This window comes from Alligator sinensis, unplaced genomic scaffold, assembly GCF_000455745.1.
Source record: "Alligator sinensis unplaced genomic scaffold, ASM45574v1 scaffold567_1, whole genome shotgun sequence".
Taxonomy (NCBI): Eukaryota; Metazoa; Chordata; order Crocodylia; family Alligatoridae; genus Alligator; species Alligator sinensis.
The window spans coordinates 2,340,424-2,355,503 of NW_005842049.1; the positions used below are offsets into that span (position 1 = coordinate 2,340,424).

The following is a 15,080-nucleotide window of genomic DNA, read 5'->3' on the forward strand; positions in this document are numbered from 1 at the left end:
GAGTATCAAGGCATTGATCATCAACATCAACTTTGCTGGGCTGGCCACATCATTCAGATGTCTGACTTCCGAATCCCAAAGCATGTTTTCTTCATCCAGCTCAGTCAAGGCATACGCTCAGGAGGAGGGCAGAGAAAGGATAAGTGTGAAGTCCTGCACTTAGGACAGAAGAATTCCATGTACTGCTACAGCCTGGGGACAGACTGGCTAAGCAGCACCCTGCAGAAAAGGACCTGGGGGTTACAGTGGTCAATAAAATGGATATGAGTCAGCAATGTGCCCTTGTTGCCAAGAAGGCTAACAGCATCCTGGGCTGCATTAGTAGGAATGTTGCCAACAGATCAATGAAAGTAATAATTCTTCTCTAGTCTTCCCTGGTGAAGCCACATCTGGAGTACATCCAGTTTGGGGCCCCCCACTATAGAAAGGATGTGGACAAGTTGGAGAGAGTCCAGCAGAGAGCAGCAAAAATGATTTGAGAGCTGGGGCACGTGACAACTGAGGAGAAGCTGAGGGAACTGGGTTTATTTAGTCTAGAGAAGAGGAGACCAAGAGGGGATTTGATAGTAGCTTTTAACTACCTGAAGGGTAGTTCCAAAAAGGATGGAGCTAGACTGTTCTCATTGGTGACAGATGACAGAACACAGAGCAATGTTTACAAGTTGAACCAAGGGAGGTTTCAGTTGGATATTAGGAAAACTTTCTCACTAGGAGGGTGGTGAAGCACTGGAACAAGTTACCTAGAGAGGTGGTGGAATCTCCACCATTGGAAGTTTTTAAGACCTGGCTTGACAAAGCCTCAGCTGCAATGACCTTGTTGGGGATGGTCCTGCTTTGAGCAGGGGGTTGGACCAGATGACCTACTGAGGTCCTTTCTAACCTTCGTTTTCTTTGATTGTGTGAAAGCACTTCAAGGATGTCCTTGGGACCAGCATGAAAAAATTCAACATCAACTTATGGGTAGACTATCACCCAGGACTGCCCCAAATGGAAAAAAAACAAAATCTGCTGCATGGATCTCAGTACTTTGAAATCGTCTGACAACAACAGGACACAGAAAAGTGGGAGCGGCAGAAACAGTGTGTCAAGGATCAAAACAAGAATCCGGAGCCATTTTATCTTCACAGAAACACGTATGAGGTGCAGCAGAATCTGTTCTTCCAAGATCAGCCTCATCAGCCATCTTTGGTTTCAGACATAATAAATTCATGGAAGACAATCATCCTCGACTGCAAGAGATTGCTGAAGCAGAAGATGGGGGTGTGTGAGAGATGGGTTGGGTGAGGGGGGGGGGCAGGACAGGAACATGAAACTGGGAAGAAGATCATTAATGGGATAAGCATGGGTAATGAAATAGGAGGTGGAAAGGAAACGGGGATGGATGGTGACATGAAGTCAAGACACTGAAGGATAAAATAAAGTAGAAAAATATTTAAAAAGAAATAAAGAGGAAGTCAATTAAAGAAGATTGGGCATTGGAATGTCACACCCTTGGGGGTAGGAGGGGGACTTGGCTAGATGTCACAACCACCCCCCAGGCAGTAGAGTTCAGGGTGTGGAAAGTTTGTCTATACAGAACAGGAGTGTGGGGGAAGGGACACATCACCCTGGAGTGCTGGATGACTGCAATTTAGGTGCCTCATTTGTGGACAGTGGGCACACATTAATGGAAAATGAGCTCAGTAACATGGATCAGAGATAATCCTGCCCCAGAGTGGTGTAACTTTTAGCTGCCTAAAGTGTGGTTATAATTAGTTTTAGATCTTACCGTGTGGACAATCCAGGTGTTAAGAGCTCCAGGAACTGCCTAAAATTAATGTGTAACAAGGCCCTAACTCTGTGAATGACCTCAATGAAAACAGGTATTTCACTGATTTCAGGCCTCCTGTGTTGGAATTGCAAATCCTTTTCCATGGAAAGAATTTTCAATGGTGATTTGGTTTCACTCAGCGTGCCCGTTGAGTTAATCCATTCTAATTAAGACTGACTTGAATCATAATGTCAATGATGCTCGGTATATTTGTGAAACTAACATTATGCAGAAATCTAAACTCTTCTAAATATAAAATAATCAGATTTCCCCATTAGCTTTTATTAGATACTGTGGTTTTCTCGTGTTAGACATGGGATCATATGGTTAGGTAAAATTGATTAAGAAGGTCTGAGCATATAATTACTTCCTGTGCAACTAGAAATCATTAAGCAGATGTGAAATTTTAGTTAACTGTTAGGTGCATGTCTGGTGTGTTGTGCCTATTTAGGAACACATTTTATGTATGTAGGATGACAGAAATATTGAAAACTTAAGGAGCTGTCTGTGGATAACATTTGACCTATAATCTCAAATCACCTTTTTTGTGAATAGCTCCAGGATAGATAGGTTTTGACATTTCAAAAGTATTTACACACCTGAAAATAATCTCCTCTATCCCTTTTCATTCCATCCAGGAAGAGCACACACCAACTGCTGAAACTTCCTTAGCCTGAGGAAGGGTTTTTGAACTCGAAAGCTATTCTCCAACTATTTGGGTTGGTCTAATAAAAGATACCAAATTCACCCAAGGAACCTTGTCTGCCTATCTCCTCTATCCCAGACTTCTAAAATAAGTACACTCAAATAAAAGAACTGACTGGTATAATTTAATGATGCTAACCAACAGTCCATCCTTCTGCAATACCTCCCATGTCCCATCCTAGCATGGCCTCTAAACATGGGGTACAGGAATGCTTGGCCTATGCTATTCCATGTAGTACTATTCAAAAGCTATCTCATGCTGGGAGAATCCAGACATGACTGTTTGTCAGGAGGAATTGGGATCTAGTCCATCACATATTAATATCAGAGTGTTATAAAAATGTCTAACTGTCAGATGACATTGCATTTTATGTGAGACGTTTCGGGTAATATCTTTTATTGGCCTAACTGTACGGTTGGGATAAAACCAGACATTTCTAATGCATTCTTCCTTTCATTAAAAACTTGTCTAACTTTATCCCAACTGTGCAGTTGGTCCAAGAAAACATATCACCCAAAAAAATTATTGTGCCTCACGTCATTCCTGGACTAGTATGGCTACAACATCACTGTAATGGTATATTATACCATATGGACATTTTTGACTTAGTAGTTTATATGCTTGGTGCCTGTATAAATCCTAGTATATCACATTGTGTTGGGGGAGGGGGTCATTACTTAACTCTAAGGCCTCTACCTGTTATAGTTACTGTGAAATTAACAGGTTAATTTGTGCAATTAACTGAGACCAGCTACACACACACCAAATACTTGTCATGCTATTAAAAGGTCCAACCAGCTATAGAGTTAGACTTCAAAAATGTGTAGTACCTTTATTACTGGTTGCTAGCCAGCTTTAATTTGAACCTGTAGCAAGGAATGCATTGCATGGAGCAATCTGCTAGTCCTCCAGCATCCCAGGGTACATTGGTCCATCTCCAGCATAAATTTCTCTGAAAAAAGAGCAAGGAGGAATCCCTATGCAGCGGCAACCAGACAGAGAAATACCTCCTGACACCTCCCATGTGAGCAGAGAGCAGGTGAGCAGGGACACCAGAGTGGAACCTGGGGTCTCTGGGCAGCAGCAAGCATGGGGTGGGGGGGAAGGTTTGCAATTCCTTCCCACCTCAACTTCCCAGCACAAGTACAGGGAACCAGGGGCACCCTGTCCAGCCACTGTGCAGCCCAGGTCTTCTGGGTAGCAGTAAGCTTGGGGGAATTCTTCTTCCCCCTGCACCCCCACCCCCCACATCCTCCACACACACATGAAGCTGAAGACACCCTGCCTGGCTGGAGCAGAAACCAGGTCTCCCAAGGAGCAGAAAGCCAAGAGGATATCTCCTTCCCTCCCACTTCCCTGCACAAATGCAGGGATCTGGGGACATCCTTCCTGGCCAGAGCCAAGCCCAGGTTTTTCCAGTGGTGCTGATGATCTCTGAGAGCTCCCCAGCTGGCCAGCAGCAGCAATGGAAGCTGTTACTCCTTTTTCCCTACGCCTGACAGCCTGTCCTATGCACGTGTAGCCATGCACATGGCACAATGTCTTCATCCAGTAAGAAAAGCTATGCCATGCTTGGAAAAAAAAAAAACATCTAAAGCTGCCCTAAGAACCCAAGGGGAGAAATGCAGATTGGCTATGTGCCAAATACACTTTTCCAGTATTGGACAATTTACTGTAGAGATGAATTAGTAATCTATTCACAGCATGGGTCCTGTTAATTTCCAGTTTTATAACAATTGTGACAAGATTACTTTAACAGGTTTTTTTTTCTTTTTAAAGCAAAACGGCTTTCAGACCTAATATAGCTGGTTACATGCTGTGTAGATTGAAAGCATTTACGATTTTAACCTCACATTCCATGAAATGAGATTCTTGAAAATGTAGTGCTGTGGCTATTGCTCATGTCACTGCATGCTATTTTCTTTAAGATAAGGTCTTTCTACACTCAAAACAAATTGCATCTCCCCTCAAGAGATTTTGTGCATGCAACATCCTGGTGCTTAAGGACTGAATGCTCTCCTTTAATTGTGCAGTTGTGCCATGTATAGCTAGCTACCTTTTTCTTTAAAAAATCCCCCCAAAACAAACAAAAAACACTAGAAAGTGCATAAACTGATTTTATTTCTCCTCTTCCCTATGATACATACTGCAGCTTGCTGAGATATCAGCTATCTGGGTTGTCATATGGCAATTCTGTGCATACTCTGTACTATACCAAATCACTGTCTACAACTAGTAGTTAAAGACGTTTCCTATGCCATTTTCAATCCTGCATATACCTCTGACTAGCTCTGCCTCAAATATTCATCCTACATGATAAAGCTATACAAACCTTGATCAAATGTTTGTATTGTGTCTTCAAATCAATGAAGAGTTATTTTTAACTATATTGAAATATTAACTGGTCAATATTTGTACAGAGCTTTGAGGCAGATGGCAATCACTAGAAAATATATAAGGGGAGGGAAGGGAGGGAATGATACCACCAAAAGTAACCAGAGCCGCAAGAGGGTGATTTGTTTAAAAAAAAATGTAATTGAGAAATTTCAAAAATTTTATTTTTAAATGTGTCTTGTTGTCATCTTCTAAAATTGATATAATTACAGAAGCTCTATTGCTAACTTAATTCAGTAGAATATAATTTCTTTAAAATAATTTAAGTCCTGTTTTCATCTTTCTAAATCTATTGTAGTCCTGCTTATTGGTTTTCACTTTATTTTCACAGTCCCAAAATAAAATGCCTAAATAGGGACTTAAGGTCAATGGCATGAGTCAGGAACAGAAGTTCAATAGACGAGTCTAACCTAAACAGATTAAATCTGATACTACATCCATCTAGGTCTAACTTAGATTAGGTTCTGCCATTTTTAAACCTTTCTACGTGCTCTGAACTTCTGTTCTGGTACAAGTTTAGATTGGTTTCCGATCACTTATACCGCTTTATGTGTAATGTCTGTACCTGGCCTTATTGATTTGTGTGTTTCTTCTTTGTGGTTCAAGCTACAAAAGGTTACTGTAAATAAAAGTATTGTTTATATACTGATTATAGCCCAAAGTATATGAGATCCGAGTGTACAACATTGTCCATACTGATGGATGGGGATTTTGATTGAGGTGCTTTCATGCTCCTACTGATAAATAGGTTCCTGGCTTCCTATTGGTATCAAACTATTTGTCAAATCTGAGGTCAGGCAGGATTTTTTCCCCATATCAGACTACCAAGTATTTGGGGAAGAAAAGGCAGTGGGCTTACTTTATTTCTATAGCATAGCATGTGGTCCTTTTCTAGGATTCTTTGAACATATATTAATCAAGTACTTCTGTAATGGCAGTGGTAGGGCCTGTGGCATGGTGTGTAGAGTGTTTTGGTTTTGTGCAATGACTTTATGATGTGTGAGGGTCTCCAGTGGATGATTTTAGGAACCTTTGGTTAAAAGATGGCTTGCAAATGTGGGAGGCTGGACTCGATGAAAGTCTCTTCCAGTCTGAAGTTCCTATTCAGTAGTTGTTTTTTTTATTCCAAGTAAAGAGCAGTGTGTAACGAGCCAACTCCCACCATGGCACTTCCAGTTGTGCCAAGTCCCACTTTGCCGACTTTGGAGTATGGCCCAGGGCAAAGCAGCCTGCACGGGGAGCCTGCTCCCTGTCCCCGGCACACTGACACCAGAGAGTGAAAGCCCTGGTGCACCGGATGCAGCGGGAGGGGCAGCAGCCTAAACAGGCAAAGACACCTGTCAGATAACCGGCATATTTGATTAACCAACACTCCCCATTCCCCATGGATGCCGGATAACCCAGATTTTACCAATTTATGTTATCACCTCTATATACAGTAAGCAAACACAAACTATGACAAACATTTTTTGGAATAAAATTAAAATATGTTATAGTAGTTGTTTGACTTATAGTGCATGATTTAGTTTTTTCTGGTTCTAAGATGCCAATCCCCCCTCCCAAAAAGAGCTTTTCTGGGGGGGTAAGAGGAAGGAATTCTGGTGGCAAAGGTCAGGGGTTAAGGGTGGGGCTTCCGGTCCCAAGATGTTGACCAGGGGGCAGGGCAACTGTCAAGGGGCAGGACTACCCATGCAGCCCATGAAAGCTCAGCAAACCTCATTAAGCAGCCCTCCACCTGAAATAATTGTCCAGCCCTGCTCTAAACATTACGTCATGTTACTCTGAAGTCATGCGGAAGTTAGAGCAGGATGGCATCTTGTAAGTCTCTGAACAGTATGTAGAATGACAACATCAGATCCAAGTCTGTGCTACTTATTGATAAAAATGTCCAGTTGATGTGATTAGGAGGAACACCATGTAACAAATACACTAAGTGCAGCTACCCCTGGGGAATAGGGACAACAACAACCAGCTGGGACTGTCAAATGCAGGACTTTGCAAAAATGCCTGTAGAGCCAGATTCATCCACATTTTCTCACAATGGGGTTGCCCCTAATCTGTAACTGATTGCATTTATTACCATGCACTGCAAGATACAATTAGATATAAGTAATGATGGCAGATGTAAGTCCTACATGAATAGTTAAATCTGGCTTAATACAGAGCACGTAGCAGCTTAATGGAAAATGAAATCATAATTCCTCAAACTTGAAATGCTTTACTAGACTTTATTAAAACATTAGTGAAAAACATTCTTTCTGTGTTCCCTTAGGATTCTCTCTCATTATTGCAGCTTAATGTCATAGACTATCCCCCTCTCTCATTTGCTGCCTCTTCCCCCACAAAGCCCATTTCTGTCCATTACTACTTTCCCGTAATGTGGTGTGGGTTTTATCATTACTTAAAGCAGACTAATATTTGAATGACAGGTATGCCCAAAATGTAGTAAAGGTGCATACTGTTAAGTGCCCTTCTTCTTTGTTTTAATTCATGAAGAATCTTGTGCATTTGGATCATTATTTCAAAACCATAATTCAAAATTTGTTCTTTATTTCTAAATGGTTACAAGTGAACTGTGATGCAGATTTATTTCCCCGGAGCATTTCTCTTAATAAATAACCTAAAAAAGTTCCCTTCAAATTCAGTATATTTAGAAAGCTTTTGTCAGACTATTGAGGTCTAATAACTCTCAGATTATATTTTATAATGGCTTAATGTACCAAGGGGTAGTCAAAAAAAAAAAAAAGGAAGGGTTGGAAAGCAGAAAGATTTGTTTCATTGTACTGACTATAATTGTAATAGGTTCATAAACTGACAGAATTTTATCCTGGCTGGGGAAAGATAAAAATATGTCACACACACACACACAAAATGAAGGTTTCAAGATGAATGGGCCTTCTGGGGAGCTGATTTTTCACAGATCAGATAAAGCTGCTTTAGGTCTCTTCTCCAGACTCTGGCACATCAAAGGCTTTTTCACAGATTAGTAGCATACACTCAGGATTTGGGGACAACCTTTGAAAACAGTTGGTTCTGAGATGGACAGATGATAGGATTTTTTTGGTAATCTTTTTGTAATCCCTTTTAAAAGTTGCAGAAGACCAATGAAATAAACAAATCTGGATTTCCATATATATCTCCTTACTTCATTCCACAGTGGATATTTTACTTCAACTCTGCTGGAAAGATTAATAGAGACCCTACCAAGAGGCAGCTCTGTCTTTCTTTCAACATGCGGGCAAGAATGCCTGCGTGTGAGTTGTGCCAGTGTTTCAAAAATAACCGTTTTCATTTTATACACTGTCGCCTCATTGAGTTGCCAATTAATAAAAGGGGAGGAGGGGTAATATACCTGAATAGCAGATATAGAGAAAACAGACAGCAGATCTTAATCTTGTTTTTTTTAAGTAGTAATTATTCTATGTAGGTCCATTGATAATTATTAGCTCAATCAACATGTTCTTAAAGATTGCACTTAAAAAAAAAAAAATCTGCCTTCTAGTGGTGCCTAAAATAATAGCTCTTACATGTCTTAATTTTTTTATTCGTCTCTTTGTTTTTGTGTGATATTTCAATCCTGTTGCTATTTTGTTTTTTTTTTCCTTTACATCATGTTCTCTTTTCAAAAGGATAATGATATTTAGCATTTTTCATAAATTTAAGGTTTTGAAAATACGTCAAGTGTTTTCTTCTCCACACATTAATTATACGTAAATTCAAGCTTATAAATTGTAAACCTGCACAACATTTTTTTGAATTTTAGTTTGCAACCTCTCCTATTCTCTTGGTTTACAAAAAATCAACCTCTTTCAGGTTTTTGCATGAGAACCTAAGGGCTCTAATGGGGTCGTCACAGGCTAAGCATTTGAATTATTAAACTCTTATACTATCGGGGGAGGAAGTGTAAGGCGTTAGCTATTGTTGCATCACTGTTCTGCCCAGGTTACAGAGACTTTTCTATTAAAAAAAAAAAAAAAAAAAAGGAAGGAAAGATCTGAAATATGTCTGGTAACAAGGAGGTAGCTCTCACGAGGGAAAGGATGGAAAAGTTGGAGGCTGTCACTTGGCATCATAGAAAGCCAATAAGGCATAACATTTAATTTGCTTCACAATGTATATGTGCATGCTTTTGACAAATATAAAAAGATGAGCATTCTCCTCTGTAGGCTGGATACTCCTGTAACAATATAGAGTTAGTGTCCCCCTTGCTTTGAATTCCTTAGTTTTCCGGTAGTAATATTTTATTTGATATTCTGGATTTTACAAAGGATAGTATTATTTCCCTATCCATGTTAGGAAAAAAGTGTTTAAGTGACTTCTTTTTTCTTTCTTTTTTTTTTAAATGGGGACACTAAATTGCAAAATCTCTCATTTTTGTAATTCTGCCTCATAGTCTTCTGCATGTCCTCTATTGGGACTTGACCTGCTCATGAGAACGGTGGGCTGGTTGAGTCCCGTGGAGAAACCCCACAGTTCTAATCCTATTTATGCCAATGATTTGTCATGTAACACTGGACATTTCAAAGGTGGACAAGTGGCAAATGTTCAGAGGTGCGGAGTATCTATCTGCTGTTTTTTACTTTATTTAGAGATTTGGGTGCATCGTGATAAATTGGTCCTTCGGTATCTAATCCTGGTCAGACATAATTCAATGCCAGTTTTGGAAGTGTGAAGTGTTTGTCTGCTTCAGCAAGTACAAAGCAAAAATGTCTGCCCAGACTGGCAACATTTTTTTGAGATGTAAAACACAAGAGAAGTAATGGGTGGTGGTGTTCAGCAGTTTAGATTTGGAATACTCCTAAAAGATGGATGCCTGATTAACCTAGTTGAAACTAATAACTGCAAAATTGGGCTAAGAAGATCAACAGAAAGGACATTCCTTCTTCCAACTGAAGCATAAATATCTTTAAATTGCAGGTGATCTCTTATGTACACACGTACAATCTCTCCTTCCCTCCCTTCCTGTTGGCTTTTTTTTAAAACTCACTTTACATTTGGGGCGTGGGGGGACATACAACCCACCCCCACAACCAAAAAACTTAGTTTTAATTACTTACTTTGTCTGAAATGCCTTATAGTGACAAGTCCTCCTTGGTAAGCCATTTTCTAGTTTGATACATCTGAACTCCTTTTACCTCAGTAGAAGTTGGTAGCAGATTTTCAAAGAGATACTGAGGCATCATATGAGGTGCACAATGCAGACAAATCTTTGATTCAGTGCCATCATATTAATGTCAGTGATGTCATCTTTGCTTTGTTCAGATGCAAAAGATACAAATAGTGTACAATTCATTAGGACACAGTCTTAAAAGCTGAGTGCAAATCTGGCTGTTTGTAAAATAAAGAAATATTGTAGGTATTTGAAGGAATGAATTAATGTGAGTTGTATGAGGTCATTCCATGCGTTGTCCAAGTAATGCCTCATGTTACAATGTAATTGTTTTATTTTGCAAGTCTTGGAATATGGCCAGTTTGGAAGGTAGTTTTGTCCATAAGACTTTAATAACATTCTGTTAATTATGAATAGGTTGAACTGGCTAAGCCAAAAGAATACAGCTTTGCTTTGGCAGCAGAGCAGGCTTGGAAATTGCCAATATGATGACAGTAACTATAAAAAAAAAAAAAAAAAAAATTAAAGGATTACTTTTCGAAAGGTGTCAACTTCTCTTGACTCCACCTTTCTGCACAAAACCTGTGGCACAGAGCAGGGATTCCAACATCTTATTACCCCCTTCACTGATATTGAAATATTTTTTGTTTGTTTGATGTGTTTATTTGATTTATATTCATCCTTTCCCAAAAAGATGCTCAGGGCAGGTTACAATATAAGACTGTGTATATTAGTAATTACAATATGAGACATATATATATAGTCCATTCCATGTTTTGGTGACCATTACCATCTGTTTAAAGGTTTAAAAGTCTGTTTAAGGTTGGAAAGACATGTGCACAAAGTGGCTATTGTCCTGGCATCCTTGGTCTTTTCTTCCTGCCAAGAACCATTCCAGGTCTATATTCAAATATAGCAGCTACTTGTTCCCCAGTATCTGGCACATTGCAAGCATACACACGCACACATTCCTTGCTTTTAATTCTGGTGCCCAGCCTGCAGGAATCCAGAGTGCCAGTTGTAGAGAACATCCTGCTTAATTCCAGACTGGACCACGATCAGTGTAATCTTCAGAATCACAGGACATTATTTGCAAAACTTTACCATGCCTTTGCTTAGCAAGCGTGCACTGTTAGATTTCACGAAGCAGCACATTTGACAGCCCAGAGGTTGCAAGTCCGAGGCCACAGCAGAAGCACTTGTGGCGCGGCCCTGTCAGCTTCCAATAAATCTGCATATTTTGCTAAATACCTTGCCACAAGGACATGAAAAAGGAAAGGCAAGGAACGAGCAAAGATGACAAAAGGTTTGTTTTTGCACGAAAGGAAACTTCCATCTTACATTCCCACCTCCTGTTGCCAAGTACAGAGCTTTGCAAAGAAAAGGTCATCAAGAGATTTATTTGTTTGGGGTTTTTTTGTTTTTTTTTTAAGATACGCAACATTTCTGCATTGTATTTTTAAGTTATTTTTTGGAAATCAGTGACCCATTTGACAGAAATTCTTCCTAGCACTTCATACACCTACCATGGAAATTTTCAGCCCACACAGTTTAGCAAGGCTATAAACACCTGGAAAAAAAAATGTTTCTTTATCATAGGGAATGTCAAGTCACTTTTAAAAATATTGTTATCAACCTTGCCTACAATGAAAGCTAAATAGGTGGTGAAATATATACTCATAACATTATCTTCAAAAACTAATAAACCTTGGGTGACTGGGTAGCATAATGGTAGATTATTTTAATATAGATAACGTACAATTTCTTGGACTCAGGAAAAAGGTGAACATTTCCAGAAACACAGATGAGCTCTGAATCAGTGGGGAGTTCTCAAGAAAAGTTAAGGTCAGCTTGTATTAATGCATGATAGAGGGATTGTGAGGCATGGATGAGCAAACATTTTTATGAATATACAATGTCTTCACTCAAAGAAGTGGTAATATGGGAATGCATCATCTAAACCAGAGCACAAATGAAAGAGAAAAAAGGCTTGGAAAGAGAGCTCCCCAAAAAGCTAGGGATTGTATATAAGGTAGGAATTAAAAGAAAGGATTATAACCTTATGACTGAAAAGAATCAGAGCTAGAACGTAATTGACTACAGTTCAGTTTTAAATGGGCATATATTTGGGGTATAATCTACCTATAGAAATATATCTGAATGAGTGGAAGAACATGACTTAATGTGAACTAGATAGAAAAGGACAAGATATTTATGCGAAAAAGCTGATAGAAGTTTCCATGCTGCAGAATTACATGGGTCAGAGTCATTTTGCATGCATGTCTGGCTTATTTGCACAGTCTGTTTTATATCAAAGGCTGGCTGCTGGCAGGGGAAGGACAGCATACTAGATGGGGTCAGTATCTTGTTCTAGTACTGCAGCTCCTGCATGTGTCAAAGGTTTGGATTAGGAATTGAGCTTTACCGTCTCGGTGAATGTATCTGGAGCAGGAAAAAATGTGTGGCTAACTTTTCAATGTTACGTTGCAGAAAATATCCTTCAACTAAGATAAAAGGCAGTGTTAATAGGCTGGAAAGGAGAAGAAACATAGTATAACTGAGTGGTGAGGGCCATTGCATCAATTTACAATATCTAGTATCTCATGATACATTCTGGTATGTAAGGTACCATAATGATAGATGAGCATGGCTAATGATAATGGTACTTCTACTACTACTAATGATGATGATGATAAAAAATAGAATTATGCTATTCAAATGGCTTAGAAGCTGTACCTGAAATAGCAGTTGCTGTTCTAGTCCATAGGTTGAATCAGCAACGAAAGGGAAATGAGGTGGGAGACCACTTTAATCCACTCTGGCAATTCCATGGCTCCTAAATCCTTTCTTGCCCCCAGTTTTTGCTTGTGCATTTAGTCACCTTATGAGCATTGTGTGGAAAACTTGTAACGTGTGATTACTTAGGCTTTATACAGGTTTTCTGTTCTTCTCTGTGGGCCCAGTTGGATGCATAACACAGGACTCTATACACTGAGTACTTTTCAGTACTGGGCATTTTTGAAAGGAGTCTCAGTAATCTGTCAGATTAAAAAAAAAAAAAAAAGAATGTACAATTTGCAGAATTTAGGCATTAGGACTTGCCTTCTTCCTGTGGAATCCCACCTGATATTTAGGGCAGACCCTGACAGTCACGTACGAACAGCCCAGGTCACATAAGCTGCCCTTCTCTATCAACATTTTAACTTGCAGTTGCTCCTTGTTCCTTAAGCAGATCCTGCGACTGCCTGTGATGTTCCCCTTTTTCAACCCTTATAAGGTCCCCTTGTAAACCAGATCTTCCTTTCTCTCCCAGTTACCCTGTTTGATCTGCCTTGTTACTGACCCTTTCTAGGAGTCTGCCTACAGGCTTCTTGGTCTTTCCTTGAGGACTTGTTCAGCATTAGAGATGAGAGGTGGGAAGTGAGGTATAGAAGTGGAGGAAGTCAGGAATGCAATGGTGGGATTGCATCTGCTGGACTTTCTGTCTTGTATGGTATGGCTCAAGTCTTATAGTGCATGGATATGCTTCAAACATGTGCTAAGGGGCAGGGTACAAGGTGAGTAATGATGTCCTTGGTCCCTATAATTCTGAAGTTTAGCAGCTGTTAATAGCCACGGTATTTTATGATAAGTACTGGGGAGGAAAAAGACCCCAAACTAAAATGGATGTATTGTCTTTTCTTTCCTCAGCATCTTGCTCAAAAAGCAGAAGAGATTCAAGCAACACATCAGTGGAGGGATGAGTTTGGGGTAAGTTTATATTTTTCCCCATATGTCTTCATCCTCAGAAATTTACCGCTCCACAGTTTGTGAGAATCCAATGAAAACGTATCCTATCAATGCCAGTGGGTTTTCACAGACTGGCTCAGCCGGAACCAATATCCCTCAAAACACTGATATGGCCTGACTCAGAGAATTGGTGCTTTATCTGTACTAATTTAATTTACACTGAGAAATGACTTGGTTGTCTTTACATATTACTGCTATAGGACAAATCAGAATCTGAACTATGTTTTTGGCTGTTTGGGACCTGGGAATGAGATTAATCATCTCACTGAATAATGCATTCTTGCCATAAAGACAGAAATGCAGTGCATTTATTTATCTTTCTTAATAATGGTCAACTGGTAACATTTATTTTCTGATGTAGGTTCCTGATTTTCCTTCTGTTGCCCAAAGCAGCTAGCATTAAAATGCCTGCCTCAATAGCAGTTTGTCTTCACAATTGACCAGATATATGGGACATACAACAGATATGATGATAATAGGGTTGCTAGTTTTCCCAGTAATCTATTGCATGTATGCCACTGAAATTTTCTTGAGGCCTGCTACAAATTTCCCTGAAGAAAATGGAGCCCTCAATTCCACTCCAACTTCTTGAATAAGAATAGGAGCCCTCTGGGTTTTATTTATTGTAAACTTAATATTTTGGGCAGGTACTTTCTACAGGAATTTGGTTTGTTCTCATCCTGCCAAATCAACCTGTTTGCAGTACACTGTTTGCAGTTATATTTCCTTATGATATGAGTCTGAAAAGAATAACTTAGTGTTTCATCAAATAAAAGCATATGGAAACTTATAGAACACTGGGCCCTAAATGTGCAGCCTTTTTGCGTGCTCATACTCCTAGAAATCATGGCCATCCAACGATATCTTCTCTGTTCAAAATCCCTCAAATAGCTGTATGGCTTCACAGTTGTCAACCTCATCCTGTTTTTGATTTTTAAATGTTAAGCAGTCCTCTTTTCAATTAGTGCAGATACCTGTTGATTTACAAGTTGAGAGCCTTTCAGTGGTCAATATTTTAATGCTTTTGTTCCTATCGTAAAGGAAATTGCAGCCTGGGCAAATTAATATTGTGCTAGATATGTTAAAGTTAGGCTGCAGTTTCTCTGCTTGTTATACCTCCTCTACCCGTTCCTTCATAAAGGGCAGTTGCATGGGTATGGGTGTCTGGTGCCTCTTCAGTCAGCGCCTGGGGTCGGGGGGCAGGGTCCCCTGGTGGCCGATCCTGCTGACCGGGGGCGGGTCCCCTGTGGCTGATCCTGCTGACCCCGGGG

The 15,080-nt window shown here is 39.8% G+C and overlaps 1 protein-coding gene across 1 annotated transcript in view; it reads left to right on the forward strand.

Annotated features, from left to right (window-relative positions):
* The window catches only part of CACNA2D1 (calcium voltage-gated channel auxiliary subunit alpha2delta 1), a 575,362-nt gene that overhangs the window by 218,642 nt on the left and 341,640 nt on the right, over positions 1–15,080 (forward strand). The window contains exon 4 of the mRNA XM_025203238.1: positions 13,711–13,770. Within this exon, the coding sequence (XP_025059023.1) occupies positions 13,711–13,770 (60 nt within the window). The remainder of the gene's footprint in view (positions 1–13,710; positions 13,771–15,080) is intronic.